The sequence below is a fragment of the Fusarium musae genome, chromosome 8, assembly GCF_019915245.1.
Source record: "Fusarium musae strain F31 chromosome 8, whole genome shotgun sequence".
Taxonomy (NCBI): Eukaryota; Fungi; Ascomycota; class Sordariomycetes; order Hypocreales; family Nectriaceae; genus Fusarium; species Fusarium musae.
Window position 1 is genome coordinate 595,241 of NC_058394.1, and position 24,290 is coordinate 619,530.

The 24,290-nt window shown below is 50.1% G+C and overlaps 8 protein-coding genes across 8 annotated transcripts; 4 read left to right on the plus strand and 4 right to left on the minus strand.

The window, feature by feature from the left end:
- Positions 1 to 2,262: 2,262 nt before the first annotated feature.
- Positions 2,263 to 3,774, plus strand: J7337_010430 (uncharacterized protein; the record flags this gene model as incomplete). The annotated part of the gene is made up of 1 exon (XM_044828015.1): positions 2,263 to 3,774. One exon carries the CDS (start codon positions 2,263 to 2,265, stop codon positions 3,772 to 3,774), a length of 1,512 nt encoding a protein of 503 aa, XP_044676569.1.
- Positions 3,775 to 4,550: 776 nt separating this feature from the next.
- Positions 4,551 to 5,219, plus strand: J7337_010431 (uncharacterized protein; the record flags this gene model as incomplete). Its single annotated transcript, XM_044828016.1, has 1 exon — positions 4,551 to 5,219. The coding sequence occupies one exon, from the start codon at positions 4,551 to 4,553 to the stop codon at positions 5,217 to 5,219; it is 669 nt and encodes a 222-aa protein (XP_044676570.1).
- Positions 5,220 to 5,240: 21 nt separating this feature from the next.
- On the minus strand, positions 5,241 to 6,677 carry J7337_010432 (uncharacterized protein; the record flags this gene model as incomplete). Its single annotated transcript, XM_044828017.1, has 1 exon — positions 5,241 to 6,677. The coding sequence occupies one exon, from the start codon at positions 6,675 to 6,677 to the stop codon at positions 5,241 to 5,243; it is 1,437 nt and encodes a 478-aa protein (XP_044676571.1).
- A 759-nt stretch (positions 6,678 to 7,436) lies between these two features.
- On the plus strand, positions 7,437 to 8,844 carry J7337_010433 (uncharacterized protein; the record flags this gene model as incomplete). The annotated part of the gene is made up of 3 exons (XM_044828018.1): positions 7,437 to 7,773; positions 7,824 to 8,793; positions 8,838 to 8,844. 3 exons carry the CDS (start codon positions 7,437 to 7,439, stop codon positions 8,842 to 8,844), a joined length of 1,314 nt encoding a protein of 437 aa, XP_044676572.1.
- Positions 8,845 to 8,952: 108 nt separating this feature from the next.
- On the minus strand, positions 8,953 to 9,837 carry J7337_010434 (uncharacterized protein; the record flags this gene model as incomplete). Its single annotated transcript, XM_044828019.1, has 1 exon — positions 8,953 to 9,837. The coding sequence occupies one exon, from the start codon at positions 9,835 to 9,837 to the stop codon at positions 8,953 to 8,955; it is 885 nt and encodes a 294-aa protein (XP_044676573.1).
- Positions 9,838 to 19,543: 9,706 nt separating this feature from the next.
- Positions 19,544 to 19,942, plus strand: J7337_010435 (uncharacterized protein; the record flags this gene model as incomplete). Its single annotated transcript, XM_044828020.1, has 1 exon — positions 19,544 to 19,942. One exon carries the CDS (start codon positions 19,544 to 19,546, stop codon positions 19,940 to 19,942), a length of 399 nt encoding a protein of 132 aa, XP_044676574.1.
- Positions 19,943 to 20,938: 996 nt separating this feature from the next.
- Positions 20,939 to 21,547, minus strand: J7337_010436 (uncharacterized protein; the record flags this gene model as incomplete). The annotated part of the gene is made up of 1 exon (XM_044828021.1): positions 20,939 to 21,547. The coding sequence occupies one exon, from the start codon at positions 21,545 to 21,547 to the stop codon at positions 20,939 to 20,941; it is 609 nt and encodes a 202-aa protein (XP_044676575.1).
- Positions 21,548 to 22,709: 1,162 nt separating this feature from the next.
- CRP46 (60S ribosomal protein L16) lies at positions 22,710 to 23,742 on the minus strand (the record flags this gene model as incomplete). The annotated part of the gene is made up of 5 exons (XM_044828022.1): positions 22,710 to 22,848; positions 22,900 to 23,158; positions 23,211 to 23,264; positions 23,363 to 23,498; positions 23,722 to 23,742. 5 exons carry the CDS (start codon positions 23,740 to 23,742, stop codon positions 22,710 to 22,712), a joined length of 609 nt encoding a protein of 202 aa, XP_044676576.1.
- Between the last annotated feature and the right edge of the window lie 548 nt (positions 23,743 to 24,290).

Consider the following 24,290-nt stretch of genomic DNA (forward strand, 5'->3'; position numbering starts at 1 on the left):
ACAGTCGCTCCATTCAATTCCTGTTCCAAGCTGTTTTCCTCTTTTTTTTACTTCCTCTTACATCCCAAGCTGCACACTACATTTATTCATACTGCTTTCGGGCGCTGTTATGAGCATGCCAGCTGCTTGCTTGAGGTCGCGCGTCATTTAATAAATCGTTTGCTTAAATGCTTAAACCTTTATGCCGTGTTGCAGAACTTCAGCGACTCTATATTCTTACGAATACCTGTTCTCCTATCCTGATATGCCTGATGTTCATCCGGGAGACAGATGAGGTTGAAGACATACCCACTTAGTCGCGACTGGAGTCGCTTGAGTCGTCTTCCACCCGCGCTTGGCGGCGATCTTCTCCACGATCTGAGTCACGTGAATCCCGAAGATATCCTGCACACCATTTTTCTTCTGCCTCATCTGAACTCACTCCTCCTTTTTTTCGCATCCTCTAATTTGACAAACCCCGCTTAGATTTTTATCGCACGTAATGCCCATCAGATCTTTCTCTGGCCATGCAAGCCACATGTAACCGATCAATCGCGCCCCTCTCGTCACTTCCTCTGTTGTCGCTCCTTCTCCGAGCTTTCAACGCAGGAAGGAGCAGATACCGCGACAGGACAACGCGCGCTCCACGACCTTCCCCAGCATGAGAACGTCCATAGCTATATTAACCAAAAAATCAAACACCTTTTCAACAATTACCGGAGCGGTGGCTGGGTGGTTAAAGCATGGTGAAGCGTCCGGCAGGCGTCGACACCAAAGTCCGCCGGTTCGACTCCGGCCCGTTCTGTCTGGGTGGGAGATGCAGACACGGTAATTGTCCCCTGGGACCACTTGGGGGTAAATCCTGTTCGCTCAGCGTTCAGGGGGGATTAGTAGGCACGCCCAGTGCTTTGCGAACCTTTTTGCTGTGAATCGCTTCAGAAAGGGGCGCAACCACAAGCACATGCGTCCCCTTTTTTGCTCTCATGTGATTGACGAAAGTGATGCTGAATGACTTGAGATATGGTCAATCTGATTTTGGAACCCCTGATTGTCAAGTTGCGTTGTCATGACGCTGTTCTTTGACTAGATCCTCAATATCCCCTAGTCTGGGTGAGGCGGTTGATGCGACAAACCAGATGTCAAGGAGAGCACACGCTTCGTCAGTGTTTCGAAAAATCGAAACATCGTTTCAAATGCTTCTTGGGGTGTCAATCTTAATCATAGAAGTGTCAAATAAGACATGAACCCATCGTAGGCCGAGTTATTGCTGCTACAAGTCTAACCCCTGGAACTACGGCCGACCAGCTTGGAACTCGGTATGATGTCGTTGAATGGCATACATACTGTCTTTTCAGACCACGCTGAATATCCCATATCCCATATCCCATATGATCGTAAACCGGATAGATTCCTGTTGTGACAGTCGCGACTTACATTTTTCCCTCAATTGGTTCAGTGTTTTATGCAATTGTTCGATGTAGCACATGAAACCCGTGAGTTTTCGGCATTGCAGCTCACTCATGAATAAGTCATACGCGGTTCCATCTACCAGGTTATCTGTGAAAGAGGCCGAAATTGCAATTGAGCCGATTGAACGATATACAGCGATCTTGTTTGTGAAGAATCACCAGACAGGAAAAAGACTCACGGAAGTCCTTGTCAGGCGAGCATAAGCAAGGTCTCATTCCCAGTTATACTATTCGGATTATACCGATAAATGACGTCCTTTACTGTAGAATTTCTATCCTGTGACAATACTGGCTTTGGACAGATGGTAAATAATCATGCTCTCCTTGGTTAAACTGCGAAAGGGCCATATAACCAACTTCCCAGACCAGAGATCGATCGATGAATCAATCAACGCAATTGATAAATACGGGATAATCTATGCGAAATAATTAGTCACGATTTGGACTATACTAAAACAACTTATACAAGACTATCGAACGACCGCGTCAATGCTAAGCGCAACCCCAACCTCCCCATCGCCATCCCCACCCTCAACCGCGCCAAAGCCAATCCATCGTAAACAAATACGTCCAGACCTATCAAAAAGAATGCGATCCCGACCATCCGGGTCAATAGTCGCATTTCTGCACATCAATGACGTCTGTGGTAGCAGTCAGCACTAGCTACCTAGTCCATTCATCTGCCGTCTACGGAACACACGGCTCCAATTAACTTTCGGTAGTCAGCACGGTGCAGCCTCACTGCAATGGATATATAACTCATCATGCCCTCTTCTTCTCAGCTTATTAGATCATTCATGTTCAATCTCTTGTAATGGCGCTTTTAAAGTCTTTTGTCCTTTTTGGACTGTTGCAGTTTGTTAACGCTGCGGCGACCAAATCATCTACCCCGAAAATAAGCTGGGGAGATTGTCCGACTGGAGTTCCGCCTGGTGTTGATTGTGGAAAGATCAATGTCCCTCTTGCGTATCAGAATGGAAATTCGACCTCTGCCAAGGGAGACGATACGGTTGAGCTGGCCTTCACGCGCTTGAACCATACTGGCAAAGGCGAGAAACATGGTGTTTTGTTCTTCAACCCCGGTGGACCTGGTGCATCTGGAGCTATCCTCGTTGCTGGATCGCCATACGTCTCGGCGATTTCTTTCTCGGATGAACTTCGCGATGCATACGACATCATCGGTCTTGACCCCCGTGGTGTTGGTATAAGCACTCCTGTGCGATGTGACCCCAAGGTCTTCAACAAGAGGGTCAAGACTTTCGTTGCCACGGATGAAGAGTACGATGCATTGTTCAACTACAGTCGAAGCGTTGGTGAGAGTTGTGCCAACCTCACTGGTCCTCTTATCAACCATCTCGACTCCGTCCATGTGGCAAAGGACCACGAAGTCGTGCGCAAAGCTCTTGGTGTCGAGAAATTCAACCTTCTCGGCCTCTCATACGGAACACTCCTCGGTGCAACATATGCATCTCTGTTCCCCGAATCCGTGGGCCGCATGGCTCTCGACGCAAACGTGGACCACTCCCAGTCCGAGATAGCAACCCTCCTCGCAGAAGCAACCGCCTACGAGACTGTCCTCGACCAATTCCTCAAATGGTGTGATCACAATTCCACGTGCGGGCTTCACGGGAAGAATGCCAGCCGCGTCTGGGATGAAACTCTCGCTCGTGCTGATTCCAAAGCTATCCCTGCACCAGGCTGCAACGGTACATGTCGCTCTGACGTGACCGGTGAAGAAATTCGATACAATGCACAAGAGCTTCTGACCTTTGTTGATGTAAACCTTGGCTCTGGTACGTGGGCTACTCTTGGAGATGCTATTCTTCAAGCTAGCAAGGGTAACGCAACGTTGCTGTCGACTTCGACTCCTAGTGGGAAAGTCGTGAACAATCCTGGCGGTTCTCCATATAGTTACCTTGCCATTGGATGTCAAGACTGGTTGCACAAGTCCAAGACCTCTGTGGACTTGCGCCAGAAGCTCATCAGCGGCGTGACGTTTGCTCCGAGAACAAGGGGTGCCACGCAGACGTATTACTATGAGAGTACATGCATCGGCTGGCCTGCACCGTTGACGAATCCACAGGGACCCTTGGCAGATGGCATCAAGCATGCTCCTACTATTCTGATTGCGGCTTCTGTGTATGATCCTGAGACGAGTCTTACTTGGTCTGAGGGGGTGAGAGAGCAGTTGACGCGTAGAGTGAGCATTACGAGGAATGGAGCTGGACACACAAGTCACTACCTCAAAGGCGATACCAGTAAGGCCATAGACCGGTATTTGGCGACTGGAAAGCTGCCTAGGGATGGTACAGTCTACAGGACTTGAGTTTCAGGCAATGTCTGAACTGATGTCGGTCAAATAGTGTTGAAGATGGATCCGAGATGATCGATTGTATTTAATTGTGACATATCTCTTAAGCATCACACTTATATATGAACACATACGACAACTACATGACAACTAAGATAAAGAATGCCCCGCCCATGCTATTGTGGGTTCAGACAAGACACAAGCGCCTCTACTTGAGGCTGTTGCTATTAATAGCACCGAAGACTGCATGCCTCCGTGATGTACATATGTCGTTAGTCAAACTGCCCCCAGACAAACTGGGCTAACCTGGGGATGCCCTTGCCTGCATCAGATCGCCCATCTAGCTCCTTAGTTCAGCCCTACAGACTGGCGTCATCCTCAGCGCTTGAACAGGCGTCAAAGTACTGAGTGAATGCTTCACTTCATCGCCACATATGCCCTTCGACGGAGGAGCGAAGAACTGAGCCGAGGTTCGTGACACAAAGAAAATCCTTCGCGTTCTCTTCATTTCCAACCTCCGAGCACATTTCAAAGCACGTATCACATCGTTTGTAATGGAACCAGAAAATCTCAATCTGTGTAACGAAGGATCCACACTCCGGCCTCGGTATCCCACCAACTCCGAGAAAAGCGGGTTTCAACTTTTCGCCGGCGCCGACCTGATTACGTGAGCCGCTGATGCGATCACGTCGCACAGCGAGCAAAGAGCTTCACTTATAAGTCGACAGGGTTGCCCCAAACCATTCCCTATACAGCCCCATCCATCAGATATCATCTTACACACCATCACTATGACAAAGTTCAAAGTTACTGTTACTTCCGACACCGTCTGCCCTTGGTGCTATGTCGGTCGCAGACAGCTCCAGGCTGCGCAGCGCCTGTGGGAGCAGAAGTACCCCGACTCAAACGACACTTTCGACATCAGCTACAAGCCTTTCCAGCTAGCGCCTGATTGGGCACGAGGTCCTGCATCGAGCATCTCCAAAGAAAAGTTCTACCTCGAGAAATTCGGCAAAGACCGCGTGGTCAAGATGCATCAGCATTTGAAGGGTGTCGGAGAGTCCCTCGGAATCGACTTCAAGTTCGGAGGACAGACAGGAAACTCGAGAGATTCGCATCGACTTGTTCAGCTCGCCAAGAAGCACGGCCAGGATGCCGAGAGCAAGGCGCTTGATGGTCTCTTTGCTGCATACTTTGAGAAGAACGACGACATTACCAGCTACGACACCTTGAGAAATGTGGCTGTCGAGGCGGGAATCCCCGAGGATGAGTTCCAGAAGGCTATCGTCGAGAGCGACGAGGGTGGCCCAGAGGTTGACAAGCTTGCGGGCGAGGCGCGATACAGCGGTGTCAGTGGTGTCCCTGACTTTGTTCTTCAGGACCGGTTCCGGCTCCATGGCGCCAACGATCCGTCGACATTCGTGAGCGTTTGGGAGAAGATCAAGGCGGCTGAGCTGTAATCGGGTCAATCGTAGGGGTGATCAGATCAATCGCTTGGGGTGGTCAGATTGAAACAAGACTTCTGTGCGCTTCTCGAGGACATCGTTCCAGAGATGTTGGCCTTGGAAGCCAGGGACATAGAATAGTAATCCGATTTCCTGACTCGTCCACCAACTGGCCCTGTCCATATTGCCTGAGCCCAGTACTAGATACTCGTCGTCAACGAGAGTCATCTTGAAGTGGCTAACAACAGGTTCATCTTCTTGGTTGCGTCTAGCGTCGAGTTGTTTGTAGTAAAAGATCTCCAGCTTGCCGGGCGAAGGCGATTGCGCTTCGGGATCCGATGATCGTGGCTGTTTGACAAGAGCATTGTATCGCTGTATAAACTTGCGCAAACACCAGGACGTCGTTGTGCCAGCAGTGACTAGCTGCTCAATCAGCATCATGCCCTTGCTGGTTCTGATCTGAACATCGACCCCACGTGCGAGCGCATCCAACAGACTCTCCACAACAGGCCAAGAAGTGACATTGGGAGTGAGGATGGTGATCCGTCGCTGTGCGTTGTTGAACAGAGTGAGAAGTGCTGCATTCAGAGGCGTCATTGGCGGATTCGTCTGCGATAGGAATGGGAAGAAGGAGAACCGAGGGTTCCGATGATGCGGTGAAGGGAGAAAGATGGTCGGAACTGGGCCACTGGCAGGGAAGTCGATGGACCGCGTTGCTGACGCTTCACTGTTGGACTGTAGTCGATTTGGCGCTTTTTGATTAATCTGCACATCTTCTTGCGAGTCAGATGGTCGTGGAGGTTCATCATTGTGACCCCAAACGCGATCGTAGAATGCCAGCAAACGATCGACAATGGCACCCTCGACCTCGACGCAGCCTTCGAACCATCGCTCCCAGCTGACGTTACAGCTTGGGACCCAGGCCCGCTTCCCGTCGACAATTACAAACTTTGGGTGCATGACACTAAATGGTGTGAAGAAGATGCTCTTGACAGTAAGGTGGATATTGGCATTCTGTAGCAATTGCTGGTTGGGCAGGCCAAGATTAGACCATTTCGATGGATCATAGACATATCCCTCTCGAGAAGCAGGGTGGAATAGTTTCTGAAATAGCCCAAATGATGAGAAGCCTATCGTAATCCGTAGAGGATCTTTGACGTTGGCTTCAATACGCGCCGCTGCAAGCTGCTCGAATGTGTCGCGTATAGCGTCCAGTGAGGGTGAGGCAGCCCAGTAGCAGGTGATCAATTGAACCGAGTGTTTGGCGCTGAGAATCGCTGGTAGAAGAGCGCGTTTGTAAATAGAGTGGCCTGTTCCAACGTATAATGTCTTGGGTGAGCTGGATGTGATGAGGGAGTCGATATTATTGACATAGTAACTGGGAAAGTCATCTTGTTGCTCGTCGCGTCGAGATTGGAGAAGCTCTTTCCATGGCCGGACAAAAGATTGAGGGAAATCTGCGACTTCTGTCATTATAATTACTTTGATAAAGAGATAGAGTTAATTATATTGTGTCGAGGTTGAATTATGAACAGGAAGAGGTGAAGATGAGATGAGAAGGTTGGCGGTCTACGGGAGAGAATCTTAGGACCTCAATCCTAGATGACAAAAATACTTAGGTAGCTTAGCCGAAGCTTAGGGGACTTTATGCAAAGTTTATTTTGGTATCATCTAAAGTCTTATGTTGTCTTGCTTCTTGAGGGGCGCAGCTGATGACGCGGAGAGCTTTGGCGATGCCAAGCAATCCACTTTATACAAGGTTATAGAGTCCGGGGGAATTATCCAGTAGAGCTACATTTGTTTGAGTTACAGTTTGAGTCATAATGTGAATAACGGCGCAGCTAACAAAGATGTAATGATTGTGTAAAGTCAGTTGGTTCAAAGTTAAGGCATTGTTCCGCAATTGAGTTAGCTTTCAGTGGGTTCATTCACCGGTTCCAACGGGATACAGCGTCAATCAATGCGCAGAAAATACATGCCAGCACGACAAGCAGTGCAAGAAAGATGAAATCAATTAAAACAAACAATACATCATCAAGCAAACGACGCTGTATCTCACATTCAATTGACACTCATCTCCATGAACCGCGGCTTTAGTAATCTCCACGACTCGCTCACCGCCTTCAAGCTCCCCGGCAGAATCCCCCACCACGGACACCTCCTATCTTAGGTTCCCATGGCGCTCCAACAGACTTTCCCATCACCCAACCCAAACACCCTCAAACCGCGACCATGTTGTCAGGCGTTCTGGTCTTCAACCAAAAGGGCGAGAACCTTATCTTCCGCGCCTTCCGGAACGACTGTCGGCCTCGCCTCGCAGACGTCTTTCGCATCCAGGTCATCTCCAACGCCCAGGTCCGATCACCAATCCTCACCCTCGGAAGCACAACGTTCAGCCATGTCAAGCATGAAAATATCTACCTGGTCGCCATCACGAAGAGCAATGCCAATGCCGCTCTTGTGTTTGAGTTTCTCTACAGGCTGATCCAGCTAGGCAAGGGCTACTTTGGCAAGTTCGACGAGGAGGCTGTCAAGAATAACTTTGTCTTGGTATATGAGCTCCTAGACGGTATTTTCTGCTCCAACCACTCTGCACTGCAATGGCGCTGACGTTCTTAGAAATTATCGACTTTGGATACCCTCAAAATACAGAAACAGACACCCTCAAGATGTACATCACCACCGAAGGCGTCAAGTCCGAGGCCCGCGCCGAAAACACCTCCAAGATCACGATGCAAGCCACCGGAGCCCTCTCCTGGCGCAAGGCAGACGTAAAGTACCGTAAGAATGAGGCTTTCGTCGACGTGATCGAGGACGTCAACCTACTCATGTCCGCCACCGGCGCTGTCCTGCGCGCAGATGTCACGGGCCAGATCATTATGCGCGCTTACCTTTCCGGCACGCCCGAGTGTAAATTTGGCCTCAACGACCGCCTACTTCTCGATAACGATGGCTTGCTGAGTCTCCCGAGCGGAAATAAGATGGGTACAAAGGCGACAAAGGCAGCGGCTGGTAGTGTCACTCTTGAGGACTGTCAATTCCATCAGTGTGTTAAGCTGGGCAAATTCGACGCCGACCGTATCATCAGCTTCGTTCCTCCCGACGGTGAATTCGAGCTCATGCGATATCGCGCTACTGAGAACGTCAACCTTCCTTTCAAGGTCCACGCCATCGTCAACGAAGTCGGCCGATCAAAGGTGGAATACAGTATCGGTGTCAAGGCCAACTTCGGCTCCAAGCTCTTCGCCACAAACGTCGTCGTCAAGATCCCAACGCCTCTAAACACCGCAAAGATCACCGAGCGCTGCACGCAGGGCAAGGCCAAGTACGAGCCTAGCGAGAACAACATCGTGTGGAAGATTGGTCGCTTCACTGGTCAGAGCGAGTACGTCCTCAGCGCCGAGGCGATCCTGACGAGCATGACGAACCAGCGCGCGTGGAGTCGACCGCCGCTGAGCATGAACTTTAGCTTGCTCATGTTTACGAGTTCAGGACTGTTGGTGCGATATCTGAAGGTGTTTGAGAAGAGTAATTATTCGAGCGTCAAGTGGGTGCGGTACATGACGAGAGCAGGATCATACGAAATAAGGTGAGTTCTCACATTCTGACTGACAAACACAACTAACAGGGCAGATTTTGAATGCATATAAGTGGTAGAACATGTACGGCGTTATGGTATATCCTGGCAAAAGTCGAGCGGGCGGTTTCTTTAGCATTGAACCATTATCCTATTTCTGTCCCTTCGTGATCACTCATCCTCAACTACCAAGACTCTGACACCTTGAAACTTTCCTCTATCTGCGCCCTCTTGTTGACTCTTGATCGCAGTATCGATCAAGCATGCGAAAATGTACGATGGATGTTCCTCCTCCCATCCCAGCGCCGAAAGATTCCGCGCTTCGACGTAGCGTCTCGATACTGCATGCACGATATCCCCCGGTCTCTCCTGATCATCCGTATTCTTCGTCCGCAGACCTTTCCAAAGAGCATCTGGCGTTCGTATCTCGCTCATCTTGACGTTCTGTCTACCGCACTGCTTACACCTCCCCGTGCACTCATCCACGAGGTACAGCACCTCCAGACCCTTCTGGATCGTGCAAGCGAAGAATGCAACCTCTTCAAGCCCTAGCTCGCCGTACAGCCCTGTCGCCCACGTTTCGGAAACGTCGATCGCGACCTTTTTGGCATTCTGTAATGCCGTGGCTATTTCCGGTGACCATTGGTTCTCGAGGATGTCTTTGATTGGCGGTGGTACGAGGAGCGTTTCCGTAGCGAGGTCGTTGTGGTCGGATGGCTCCTCTCGGAAGCGAAGCATGAGGACGTCGGAGGCAGGGATGAAGACCTTTTGGGCTCTGCCGGGGAGACTGATCTCATTCATAGCCTGTCTTGCCTCTATCTCTCTGACGGTTTGTTCAGCGAGGCGACTGATTAGCCTTGATGTGGCTGTTAAGTGGTACACGCTTGGGTCGAATGCAGTCTTTGACCCGATATTCTCGAGACGGTCAAGAAACACCATCTTGTTGTAGTTGTTGAGCTTGGCTTCTCCTGCTTTATCCTTCCTCTGTGTCTCGAAAGCTCTTTCAGCACGTTCATCGCCCTTCCATGATGGAAAACAGACGTCAAAGATGTGCATGGCTGGTCCGGGGTGCGTGTAAGTCTGCCATATCTTCATCTGCAACTCCAGCGGGAGATTCCCAAAGTGTTTGAAGGCCATTTTGATGCACTGTGATGGAAAGCTTACAGAGAGCCGTTGTCTACACTCATGCGATATAAGAACATCTCGTTCGATTTGTATTTACTGGTGTTCTGACCACCAACTAGGATATATCACGTCAGCCAGTCTCAGCACTAACAGAGTGAACAGCATGAATGGGCAATTACGTATTAAGGCTGATTTGATATTTCGAGACTTGACAAATGAAGCCTCTCAAATGCAAATACTGTACGAAAATATTACGTGTGTTGAGGATATTTGTGTTTGGCACCGCACCCTACACGCTGAGACTGTGAGATATTAGATCGTGAGATGCGATGTCAGCAACGTCAATCTTATCAGCGCTTACTACCAAGATTGTTGATGATGCGTATTGCATTGCACCGCTCATGGCCCCGCTCGGTCATCACAACGTATGTATTGCAGTGCCGTCAAGGTTTGAGGAACCTGTGGTGTTGCAGCAGCCTTGGACCCTGTCACCCATCTCCTGAGTGATCAAGCTACGTTCTTGTCTTTCGAATAACCGAGTCTGTATTCTCGTCGTGTTTCGAACGTTGTGTAAGTCGTCTAGACATGCCTCCTGTAATGTGAAGGTGTAGTTGAGATCGATGCGGCCGGCAAGCGATGGTTCTCCAAGGCGTCTGCCTCCAAGTCCCTGAAAGCTGCTGAGGCCGTCGACAGCCCCAAACTGGGTTTGTATGTTGCGTCAGGCCTTATTCTTGTTGTTTCAGCCAACTTGATCGTCTTCTGTATCTGATCCATCCTCGTTTGCCTCTTGTCAAGTGAAGATGTCCTTGACCCCTCAACCAGTCTTTCTTACGTTGTGCATACATCCTCATAATCGGTGCAGCTCGTTCGAAGCCGACAGTCCGTGCAGGAGTGACTGTTCAGCCACAGCCACCGAGGAAGTGCGTGTCTCTGACTTGTCAGTATGAAACAATATAGACGGCTAATGAGTGTTGAAACACCTTCCTGATTTGGTCTCCCAACGTCTCGAGTATATGGGTGCGTTTGTCAAGATGGATGAATCATCGCACGAAGCCTGTAGAACCACTGAGCTGGTGAATTTTCAACTTGCCAATCAAATCATACGGAGAATGCTTCGAGAACCGTAACTTAGGTGTTCGGTCCTTTCTTTGATCTTTCTTCAGTTGTCAAGGCCAGAGTCGGCTACTTTCTGCCATTGTCACTACCTGGAATGACAAAAAACTGGTTGACAAGGCTCATCAGCCTCCGAGGAACATAGAACATATCAAGAGGCACAGCAGTACTTCTCATTGGAACGGCAGTTACAGAATATCCTTGTCTCAATGATCAGACTTCGCTTGGACGTCCCCCAGGGAGCCGGAGGTGGGATCCGGTGGACTCCGGTGGGATGGTGTCGCGGAGTGCCGCTCGTATTAGCATACAAGGCGATAGTATCCTTGCATGGTGAATAAATAGCTCTTGCGGCGCTGTCGAGGAGGTATACTTCCCTGATGTTTGAGCTTGTGTGAGGACGTGGTGTTGTTGCATCGTGGTCGGAGGAACTCAGTCATTGGCGAACATCAGGCCATTCCTCGGAACCTCGAGTATACTCGGATAGCTAATCGCAATCCCGCGGTCCTCGGATTCGCGTGGTTGATGTTCTAGAATTGCGGTTGTGTATCGTGGCCATGAGGCTAGGTGTGATACAGACGGTAGCAATATTCAGCCTCAGCAACTAGCTCTGCGCCTCCAATCCAACTTGCTCAGATGTGATATCCACTGATCATCTATACTATCTTTATACCTTCCTGTTTTATTCATTGCCTGATAGACCTGGAGCCATTCACATAGACCTGATCGTAAGGACTACACTTCTAAACTCCGTTCTAGACCAGACACTCGCCAGGCAAACGTCATAACGCATCCAACTCCAGTTTTTATATTCTCCGACGGACGTTTAGTCTTGATATATAAGCGCTGACTAGCCAAGCCATCTATCCGTCTGCCAAAACAGCTCCGCACCCCGAGGAGATATCTGCGGAATAACAGTCCAAAGACCAAGACTCCAACCACACACTATATCGGGCTTCGATCTGCTTGATTGGCCCTGTCTTCGGCTATAAAACCCACGCCGATCCAGAAATTCCCGTGCCCCAACCAACATTGCATGGTCAGGGCAACACAACCACGAGAAAGCCATGTGTTTAGTGAGACCTGAGTAAGCCCCGGGTCTTGCTAGCTTCGGCCCCAAACTAGAGACAACGACTTGTAAACAAATCTTGCTTTTCCGCGGGGCATAGTTACATGGTCTGTTATCGTTTATCGCCAAGAACGATGCCACTGTGACATGATAATATTAGAATGGTTGATGTGGTATTGAAAGTGTTGATGGGGGGAGCAATTGCTCCTTGTGACCGAACCGAGAAAAAATGTCAAACGCCACGAGATTTCCACGAGGATCACCGTGTGAAACGAGCCAATTTAATTTAGTGTCATTCTTGGGCATCAATGAATCAGTTCATTTTTCTCTCTGACAGAGTTGATCACTCCTATTTGCGGAAACCCCTCGCGTCCAACTCTCAATGCCGAACAACTGGGCCATTAGTTAGGCGACCTCGCTTACAGCTCTCCATGAATTAAGATTTCGTCGCACCATTACTGTTTAAGCAATGTTCCACCGGTCCGGTTGCTTTCGGTCTGGTCCAATTGGCTCTGCTGGTCAGTGCTGAAGAAAAAATAGTGCCATGCCTCCTTCAGCCCTATGGGTTATGGGTTGGTGTCGGTGGTTTGGTATAAGCGACGTTCGGGACCCTGCAGTTGGCTCGGTTCGTGATACGATTGAGCAAATCATAAAGAGGTCGGTCCTCTCGTCTCTGTTTGAGTTTGAGTTTGTCTGAGGTTGAGTGTTGTTAGACCATAAGTGGTTCATCAATCAGTCCACTGTATGCGCTTGTTGGTAACAGTCCGTCCTTGGCCGTGGTTCTTATAAGACTTGCATCTTCTTCAATGGATGGTCTTCTGTTACGTTCTTCTATTATTACTTATCTGATGGAAACATTACTGGTCACATCGATCACGCATACATCTCGTCTAACTCTAGACCTGCATATCCTTCCTGTCTTGACCAATAACGACCTAGATAGACTGTGATATCATTCACCAGCACCTCGCTCCCAAGTCCAGCCTGATCCTGCTCTGCTCTACATACAGATCACGTCACCTTGTTTCTTCCCAGCAAACACTCACTCTCGCCTCCCGATCACGCAGCCAGATCCCTTCTACTCGATCGTATTCCCAGCAGCTGAATCACCCTCCCGAGACATACATGTGTACCACAGCAATGTGTATCGCCCACTACCTCCACTACCACCATGTGCCCCCTTGCTACCGCCCAACAGGCCTGAACTACTACTACTCGTATTGCGCGGCTGCTTACTACGATCCCGTCACCAGCCGGCCCCTCGCACCGTGTGGCAGCGTCTCAACCAGCTCTCCCCGCGGAGACCCCAGCGATCCATGTACCATGAGCCAGTGCCTGATTGATCCGGACTGTCGCTCTGGAGCATGTCGACTCGCTGATCTTGACGGGCAGTGGAAGTGCTGCATGTGTGGGAGGCGTGGAAACTTTGACTGCCGGTGCTTCAATTCTCGATCTGCAGATGTGAGGATGTACTGCACGCACCAGGTTTGCGAGAACTGTACAGCCGACGAGACTTGACGAGGCGAGATCTCGAGGCCGATATTCTTCGGCCCTCCTCATGGGATTTGAGTTGCAGCTGATGTCTCAGCTGCATATAGTCCGACGCTGTGGACGTCTGCAGGTGTAGCCCACGAAGCCACATGTGCGAATTCATGCAGGCTACATCTCATGGAGTTTCCATTCCGGCAGGTCTATTATTATCACATTTATTGCTGTTTCTTGGTTTGCTGACTACATGCAGATTTGATCGTCATGTCGCCAATCTCGGTGATTCACGAGGCATCGACGAACTTCTGCAGAAGAGAGAAGATCATGGGATCAAGGACGGTCGAGTAACGCCTTTCCGGCACGAATATCAATAACCGATTGAGGTTTCACAGTACGGTACATTCCGAGGGTCGCCTTGTTCATGACATGACTGAGGAGATACTTTCTCCTCTTACGATATATCACAAACTCGCGGTCATGGTGGAATCACACTCGTCAGCTACACTACAACCCCCAAGCCGGCTTGCCATACATACTTCCGAGCTCCTAACTCCGCCCGCCTGGCACCGATACTCATAAGTATCTCGAGATTTTTGCAGCCATGTCCGCCCTCGGGTTCTATCGCGGTTGGAGTTGCGCTGATGGCATCTTGATGGAAGGGAAAGGAGAGCCGGTTTGAGAATTAGATCGGAAAAGCTGGAAGATATTTGGGAATACATAAAACCCATTATCTCTTGCTGCGAGGATGTGAGTGAGGTCCAGTCGCCATCACAACAAAGCAATGTCAACAGCTGCAAGTCCAAGTCGAAGAAAACTCGTACAGAAAGTCAAACATCATGTGCCATCGAATCACCTTCCGTCTCGCATGCGAGCATGTCTCAACACACATAAGTTACTGTCCAGTCGGCCTCTCTCACCGCCGCCCCTGCAGCAACACGACCAAGCAGACCGTCCCATACCCTCCGCCGTCGGGCTACACGCTGCCCAAGTGCCCACTCGCCAACTGCCCCTTCGAGGCCAAGAACCAGGCCTGGGACTGCTGCTGGTGCGGCAAGACGTGGAATGTTGGTGGGCGGTGCAGTTGTGTCATGATTGGCGAGGGGGGCACGTATCGGTGCGAGCATATCTGCTGCAAGTCGTGTATTGCCTCGAGAGATTATTTCTCCTAACTTGGTATGCGATGCGAGGAGGAGGAAAGATACCCTTGGGCTGGTGAATCATGAGTCGTTTCTGGAAGAAGATCGTTTCGTTGGAGATAGTTAGTTTGTCAACACGATTACCACTCTACTCTAATATCTCCGCGCAAGTGAGACTCTCTGTCGTGTTCACGTCACGATCTCCTCAACCATGCCCCTTCGGCTCCCCATCCTCAAGTCAACAGGCATTATCCCAGTAAATGAGTTCATATCCGCATCAACTCGGAGACTTGCCTCGTGATCATTGGCTTCTCGTCAAGTTCTGTTTCACCAGATCACGTCTGCCTGCATTAGACCACCAGGGGTCTAAATCGAGGTGTGAACAAGGACGGATGGGATGCCTCGATCGCGCTGGGGGGGCTCGTAGAAACACAAGATCCTGTGCCTTTGTATGGGTTGTAGGTGTGAATGTGCTGCCCCGTCGACCGAGTACTCGGTGCCAAGGTCTCCCGGCCAGGCCAACCTCATCTATTACCAATAGATACCAGGTACTCTTCAGCATTCGTGCTCTTACACCAATACCGTCGTCACTCTCATCCACACCAGATCAGTAATCGTAAAACCAGAATACCGGGTTCATCACATCTCATCACCATCGATCTCACAATCTCAATGCTGTGCGAACACACTATCTCCCACTACGACAGCCTCATTACCAGGCTCTCACCTGTGGCGTCCTATAATGGCCTCGAGTCCAGTTACACAGGACCCATCCATCAGATCACACACCGAGACATTGGGCCATGTAAATTTTTCATGTCTCTGCCTCATCGGAGACTTGATCATGGAAATGCAAACGCACACTCCCGATGATGCTGCACTCGAGGACACGATCGATGGGGCTGCGCTGTTGCAGACGCCTCAACCCAGAGCGTGCAAATTGTATGGATGGGCTCCAGATGTGCATCTCTTGGTCTCTGAGCATGAGAATTGCTTCGCTGAAGGGGAGGAACTAGACCTGCGGTTCCAAAGAGGTCGATCTGTCTAGTCAGTCTGGTCCGTTGGCGTATAAATAGTCCCCAGGATGAAGCTATCAGACCAGGAAGAAATCCTCAGAATAACTTCTTCTCCTCCAGAGCAAGAATAACTGCTTCTATTCTCAGGAACAAGAAAGACAGACAGTCACAATGTGTCACGGACATCCTCGACACCATCCCTGCGCCCACACATCCATCAACTGGCACTACTGCCCGTCGGCGCTCATCGATCTCGAGACGGGTTATGAGACGCCGTGCAGCAACATATCGTTCGCGGCAGCCCAGCCCACGACGTCCGACTGCCCGCTCCAGAACTGCCAGTTCAAGAGCAAAGGCGGGAGCTGGACGTGCTGCTCGTGCCAGCAGGGCCCAAACACTCAAGGATGGTGCACGATGCCCATGAGCAGAATGACCATGAACCCTGAATCCTTTTCTGTTGAGTCAGTTGAGACAACTTGTGATCACGGCTGTTGCAGCAAGTGTGTTCAATACGGTGAGTCCCTTAACCAATATCCGATATTTGAGTGTAGAACTGACACACTCAGGCTCGAGCCGTGATGCTTCGCCTGAGATGACCTTTTCTGAAATCCGCAAGGGGTCAGCGTCGCGCAAGTTCGGGTACAGCAGCGCCACCAAATCTCATCGTCGCGGATCAGCCTTTTCGCTTCCTGCGTCCGGGGAAGAGTCTACTCCGTCGCCGTCGACGTCAAAGTCGAGTTCCGCAAGCTCGGGATATAAGGTTGGGATGGAGTACACGTCGAGCAAGGCCAAGTCGAGCAAGAAGAGACACAAGAGTAAGCGATGAGTGGTTTATTTATTGGTAGTGAGATTGATATTGGTATACACGAGTGGTGGTATTTGTGTGTGCATCTGGTGGTTTGGCTGTCATTGTTTTTGTATTTCTGTGTCAGCAGAGCGTCGTGTTTCAGTCTCGGCAGCTTATTACAATAGACGTGGGTTTCACTCTTTTATCGCAATATATCTATTCTCTTGACTGCAGCATCTGTCACATCATGATCAAGTCAGATATCTCCCTCTCACTGTCACCAATCTCAGCTCCGTTCACACAGACTCGAATAAACTTTCAGGCCAAGCCACAGCCATGACCAAAGCAGCCCAGCCTTCGGCCCGAGATGCGTCCAAGCGAGGGGAAGCTATCGGCTCTTTTTGTCCCCAAGGCCAAGGGCCCTCCCTTCGGAAGAGCCAAAGGCCACGTGCGAAAGAAGCATCCGGTTCCCGTCATGCACCGTTTATCGTTCGTTCGGGCCCTGATGAAGAACTGAACTGGACTGAGACGAGACGAGGCGAGGCGAGACAAGGGTTGGTGATGATCTGCAAGAGTCTTTTTGGGGTTTGGGCTGAAACATGAGTCGACGGGTCTGGCGATGCGCTAGATTGCGATGACATTTGAGGCCTGACAATCAATTATTATCAAGTCGGAATCGTCGGTCTTGAAGATTTTGACTTCTCAGGCATGTCGATAAGATACTTGATTCAGCTATGATCGTCATATTCATATTCCTCCATCTTGAAGCATCACCACTCATATCCTGATACTCGATTATGATAATGTCAAGACCAAAATAGTCGACGCCACATCAATCAATTAATCAAGAATCTTAGTATCTTACTACCGTCCGTCCCGTCCTAAACAAGCGCCATTCATTTAGTCAACGGCACCTCCGACGACGCCTCAGACCGACCGAGATGAATCGGGAACTCAAATCATCTAACATCGTAGAATACTAACGTCAATCCTCGGATCTCGAACCGACAAGCATTCAGTCTGGCAGTCAAGATTATTGTCTGACAGCACAGAGTACAATTGTGATGAGATGCATATCTGGCGTGTGATATCGGAATGGGCTGGCTGCCAGGCTACAGCAATACGAGATGTGATGTGCTATGTATCGTCAGTTGAATACCACCCTCCCAAATGTCACAGTCGTAATCCAACAGAAACCACGTGTGTTATGTATGATCGACATCGCCCATCCCATCCCTTTCCCTTCCCTTCCCTTCCCTTCCCTTCCCATGTGGAAATGACGGAACCAGGCTTGATTATCTCTCTGAAGGCATCGACAACCTCCAAGCCACTCACAATCGTCATCCAATCCCATCGCGTGGCTTCCACGTGAGCTGGCGTTCTGAGATGGATGCATCTAGATCAACACATTCCAATCAAGATTGTCTAGATTGCCCTCTCCCTCTCCCTCTCTTTGGTGTTTTATCTCACGTAGCATTTTTCGCCCCTCCCTTCCCTGAGGCACAGGGAAACATTAACCTGGGGGCCACGAGTTCAAATGCAGACCATACATGAGATTTCAGGTGGAGGGTTGGGTTGGGTTGGGGGCCTGGGGTATTGTACGACTCCATTCGACGACGGGACCCTTCCTTGTGTTTTACAGGGCGGGACCGGTTCCAGGGGCAGTTTCTTCAGTGACTCCATCGTCTGTGGTCTGATCCTTGAATGTTTTGAAACGGCGCTTCTTATTACTGTCGCAGTCTAATAGATGAAGAATGTCTGTATTTACTATATTGTTGTTTTTTACATCATTTTAATTCGATTCTTCATCATCATACCATAATTTCACTTCATCCAGTGCAGTCTAGGCCCTGCAACAGAAGATCCAACCGCCAGCAGCCAGAGAATCAAAACCCCCCTAGCGCTCCTGTTGAGGTAACTGCCTCGGGTACCACACCCCCTGTAAGCCTCCCCCTCCAGTAGCCGCTGAGACTTGTGCCTGGGCCTTGTGGTGCCTGTGCCTCTTTTCTGCTTTAATCTCCAAATCTCCTCTCTTCTCCCCTCTGGTCCCTCCCCCTTACCCTCTTTTTTTTCCCTCTCTTTTTTAGATCTGTCTCCATCCTGGTTATCCCTTTCATAATCTGACTTTTTTTAAGCTTTCTTCTCTTCTCCGTTTTTCACAGGAAAAAGAAAAAAAAGTCGTGAAGAGAGAGAAAAAGAAACACGGACGCTAATATAATCGACGACAAAGCGCACGCAGTCAATTTAAATTAACTTGGTTCCATTGCCTTTACATATAGCTCCGTCCCGTCTTTCACTACCTATCAACTATTACGTCTAGCCAGCCCACTTTCTCGTCTTCTCTCTCTCTCTCTCTCTCTCTCTCTCTCTGTGGCTTCCGTCTCTTTTCTCCTCTTCTTTTCGAAACCTCATCCCCTCTTACGCGGTTTCATAAATCACCTATAGTACCCGCAACTCACCGTCGCATCAAACATCACCATGCCTGCTTCCTTGGACTCTTCCCGGCCCATCATGGCCCCTTCGGTATGTTATGACCGCTCGGATCTTCTTTTCCTTCTGTCTATCTCTTGCTCTATTGCGTATGGATTACACTACACTACAGTCCAGTCCCTCTATTCCCCCCCTGTTCACAGGCTTGGGACTTGTCCCGTCTAGTTCCGCCTCTAGTTTGGTGTCTGCCCACTTTGAGAGTGATGGGTGATGGGGACGAACGGGCCGGGAGGAGCGAGCGAGTGAGTAGAGAGAATGGATGCGGATCGATGCTCTCGTCTTGTCTGTCCTGTCACCACTCACTCACTTGCTTGTCTTGTCTTTTCAACTGAAATGTGACATCTTTGCCTCTCCGGCCGCTTGGTTCAGCCCATACTACCTTGCTCGTCATCCGTCTTTGTTCGCAGCGCACATCACTTCCACCTTGATACATTCCCCTGTCGCCTCACACGTCCCTTAGCCCAGCATTCTTTTTATCCTCGTCCATCGTCTCGTCTCTTTTCTTCCCAAAAACTACTTCAACCGCATACCTCTCCCAACCATGGCTAAGCCGTGGGTCTCGTCGCACTCTCACACTCAGCCCGACCACAACCGTCAAACCACCAAGGAAAAGGATCAACCCGCTGACTCTACCTCCAAGAACCGCAACTCGGTCCGCTTCAGCACCTACAGCATGGCTCCTTCGCTGTCTCCCACCGTCGGCACAACCGACTCTGCTCACGCCGAGATCCGCGACATCGCTACCGGCCTCGACCGCATGGAGAACAAGGCTCTCTCCTCCCAGCGCGTCACCCTCACCGACGAGAAGACGGACACCATGAGCAAGCTCGCCCTCGGTGCTAAGCTCGAGCGCGCTCTCGACCGAAGAATGAGCGGCCAGGACGCTGTCATGCGACCTCGTGGCCAGAGCCTCAACGAGAAGCTCAGCGAAAAGGAGTAGACCCAGAAAACAAGAAGAAACAATCCCACCAAACCCACCAAACAAAGCAAATGTCTTGCGAATAAGATACCCCCCACACGCAAACGAGAATTCTTCTTTTATTTTTTATCGGTATAAATCATCTTGTCTTTCTGGTCTTGATTTCCTCAGCAAACGCCTTGGTTCTATCACTTTTTTCGCAAAGGAATGAAACCCTGCGCCATGATCAACCTTCAAGGGGGAATTGGATGGAAATACGAGCCTCAAACTCAGCCTCATCCCCCTAATTATACTCGCCAAGCCCATCATCAACCCACGGCTCCTTTTTTCACGAATTACACACACGGCATGCGGGAAGAATCTGGACTACGATCAGCTCTTGCGGACTTCATTTTCTTCTCCTTCTTTTTCTTTTATGTCTCTTTTATTCTGCTTTTTACTCTAATGGTATGCTGCGGTGGAAATTCATTGGTAAAGATACGCAGGAATGGCAAGCAACGCATGGAGAAAAGTGATCATCATGGCACGAATAAAGGGGGGCTGTTTCGCTTTTTGCCTTATATCGTTTCCCGGGCGCGGCGAGTATGGGGTGGAGGAATTGAAAGTGTATGATTACATTGGATGCATTTGTGATGCCATGTTTTACACACGAGCTATAGTGAATGCCGACGAGAGTCGCCAACTCATTATCGTGATTCTGTTTCTGTTGTGAAAGTGATGGGATGGTATGTGGACAAAAGACTGGTGGCCAAAGAAACCTCAGGTTGTGTGAATTGATGAAATGTGTTGCATTGATATTAACAAAACTCCTATAGCAACCATTACCAAGCAAAGCATTCCCTTGATGTAAAAGACATTCCATATGCCAGTGTTGCTGGCATCTCTAACTGAGACCAATTCCATTTTGGCCCCAGATCTCGTAGTCAACTCATGTCTCGGGTAATTTGACAAGTCAATCCCACCCCTCTTTATCCCAAACCGCATCAAACTCAAATCGCAATCAACAGCTCAGGCCATTCATGCCTCCTGCTTCTCAATCCTCTCCTCAAGATCCTTCAACAACTGCACTAACTCTCCTTCTTCACCCTCAACCTCAAGTCCTCTCCTGACCCAATCCCTCGCCTCCTCCAGTCTTCCCATCTCAGCCAAACACCTTCCCCGTCTCCACCAAGCCTTTGCATTTCCTACCCAGCGCGCCTCAACACTCGCATGGGCATCCACAGCGCCCTCGGCCCAGTTCTGCATCGCCATGTGCGCCTGCGCTCGGTTCGCCAGGATTCCGCTGATCTCCTCTCGCACCAGCTGCGAGGGCTCCCACATGGGTCGCTGCATGGCCATCTGGAAGCCGAGGGTGTAGTACTTGATCGCCTCGGGATATTTGCCCTTGCGGTACTCGTTGTTGCCGGAGTCGCGAAGCTTGGTCACTTGGGCGGTGCGCTTGGGGTTGACGGGCACGGGAGGAGGGGGTGCGCCTGTGGGTGATTCGACGTTGAGAAGAGAGCGGTGGAGGGTGTTGAGGGCTTCGAGCTCGGCGTTGAGTGTGCGCGATGGTTGTTGAGAGCTGATGGCCTTGGATTGAGGGTCCATCTGGAGGGGGAGGAGGTCGAAATGTGTGAGGTCCGACATTGTGACGGTGAGTTTTGTTTTTCTTTGTTCGTGAAATTTATTATTATGGGATTTTGTATAGACGTGAATTGTTTAAAAAGAGTGACCGGTTGGGAGTGCGAGCTAGCAGTGAAAGGTTATGTGCAGCTGGGTGTACTCCGTATGGATTGAGGTGCTGTTCAGGACACCTCACAAAAAGCTTATCTTATCAGCACATGACACCCCTCAGAGCCACCACCATTCATACCCTACACGTGGAAGTGTGTAAAAAGCAATTCAAAAGATCGTTGAATGTCTTGTAGGTGCTTATCCCCTACTGTTTATCTTGTTCAAGATGCAAATGTGTCTAGAACAAAGTATACAACATATCATACAATTCCTGATCTCACTTGATGGCGTCTGTCGGGTTACAATGACTGATGTATACTAGCAAGCAACCGGTCCCGATGCTAGAGACAGCTACTAGGAGCGATTCCCACATTCGATATTACTTACAACAAGAGCTCTAGCTCGTCGACAAAAGTGAGCCAGCTTAGTGGTGAACGCACATGATCAGATTACACAATGACATGAAGCACAGGGCTCTGACGTCAACTCCAAGACACATTCACATGTAAAACAAATTGATCAAACAAGAGCCTTTCCTTTTCTACTCCTATTGTGCAAATGCGAGACCCTGTCCCCGTTTGGGAAGCGCAACAAGATCACCTCCAAATCGCCATCACTCATAAAACCCGTCCGCCGAACTCTGGCGTCCTTGGATGATCAACGGGAGCAAGACGTCAACTTCCAGAACCCTTAAAACGCCCATCAACGAAAGAATATCCTTATCCCATTCATCGAAGCCTCATCACAGAGCCCCAAGATTCGAAAGAGTCTCCACACACAAAGTCTCGGTCATCATCATGGTGTTTGTTGATTGTCGGTCTCTTGTGTTTTAATTCCTTCTTGAGGGCAGTGCAAATGTGGTTCGACGATCGGGGAGGGACTTTTTTTTCATTTAGAACATTCTTTTTGGGGGGAATCGACATCTACTCCTCGAGCCACCCTTGCCATCACTCAGCAAATCAAGTAAATCCCTTTGTTGAACCGCCGCGCCATTCTAATGAAACGCACGAGAAATGATAGACGTTGCCAAGTTTACCTGGACCGGCAAGATCCCATGTCGAGGGATTTGGCCAGCTTAGTAGCCGTAGTTGGCAAGGGCCTTTGCGGTCTCCTCCTTGACAGAAGCGTTCTTCTTCGCATCAGCCAGTTGTCGGGCAGCGATCTTCTTGCGCTCGTAGAAAGCAGCGCCCTTGGCCTTTCTTCGCTCCTCCAATCTGGGTAGAGTTAGTCATATCCCAGGTCACAAATAACACAGCAAAACATACCGAGCAACGACGTCCTCGTACTTCCAGCCAACCTCGCTGGACAGACGACCGACAGTGCAGAACTTGCGGCCGGGCTGGAGTCGGAGAACACGGAGAGCCTGGGGAACGACGACCTTCTTGGTCTTGTCGTAGGGAGGGGGGACACCCTCGAAGACCTTGAGGCGCTCGAGAGCAGCAGCACCACGGGCGGTCTTGTGGGGGATCATGCCACGGACAGCCTTGTAGAAGATTCGGGAGGGAGCGCGGAAGTGGAAGGGACCTGTATCGAGTCAATGACTGTGGTCAAGTGTGTAGGTACGGTTTCGACTCACCACCGCGGGTGGGGTTGTAACGGGTGATCTTTCGGAGGTGGGCGTGGTACTTGACTGTTGGCATAATCAGCTTGGTGTTCCTAGGAGTGGCATCGCTTTGATGTTGACGATGCTCGGCCACAGATCGGAGTGGTGTCGTGGGGTAGACATACGCTTCGCACGGAAGAACTCGCCAGAGATGTTGAGAGCCTCGCAGCGGACAATAACAATCTTCTGGCCGCTCAGGAGCTGCTTGGCGACAATGGAGGCGAGTCGGCCAAGGAGGTGGCCCTTGCCATCGATGACGACCTGTTAAACGCACACAACGGTCAGCGAAATGCATCTTCAAGACCAATATTCCCACGTGAAGCAAACGACGAGCGGCGTTCACAGCACCAGCAGTCGCTGATAACTGAGATCCCAAAGCATCCTCAATCCCATGCCCAATGCTTCCCGGCTGCCCGCAGCCCGTCTTTTGCCTCAAGTCACAATATGAATTGTGAATGGATGTGTTGTTTCAGTCGGTACTCACAACTTGCTCGAAGCTCGACATCGTAACCGTCTTTTCTGGGGGGAATTAAAGAAAAGGAAAGAAGGGCAGCTCAAATCCTCAAACCGGTCGGCGAAGATTTGTTATTTTGCTGTGCTGCTGGGGTTAGTCGTCCCTCGAATGTTGGGTGCAAGTGGTCGCGATAGTGATTGACGGGCGAAAAATCCAAGGACCGCTTGAGGGCTCGTTGTGCCTTGTGAGCAAACCGCGCTAGCCTATTGGGGCAAAGGCAACCTTTCACTGCGAGCGACTCCTTCCCGCTTAGGTCTGTTAGCCCTAGACGGTTGAGCCGAGGAATTGCCGGCCCGCCCACTGAAATCATGCAGTTTTTGGGCGTTGGATTCTATAATGGTTCGCACGTGATGATAAAGATCGGGCTGTTCCAAGACATGGCATTGGCACCATCATTGGGGATTTACATCATAAGCCATGACAGGGGTCTGTGTCCATAGTGATACTCAAGATTTCCAAATTAAATGTACCAATTTGCTCAATGCTGTCTATGTTGGTCATCATGGTCAAGGTAATCCTTGAATCTATTGTACAGCTTG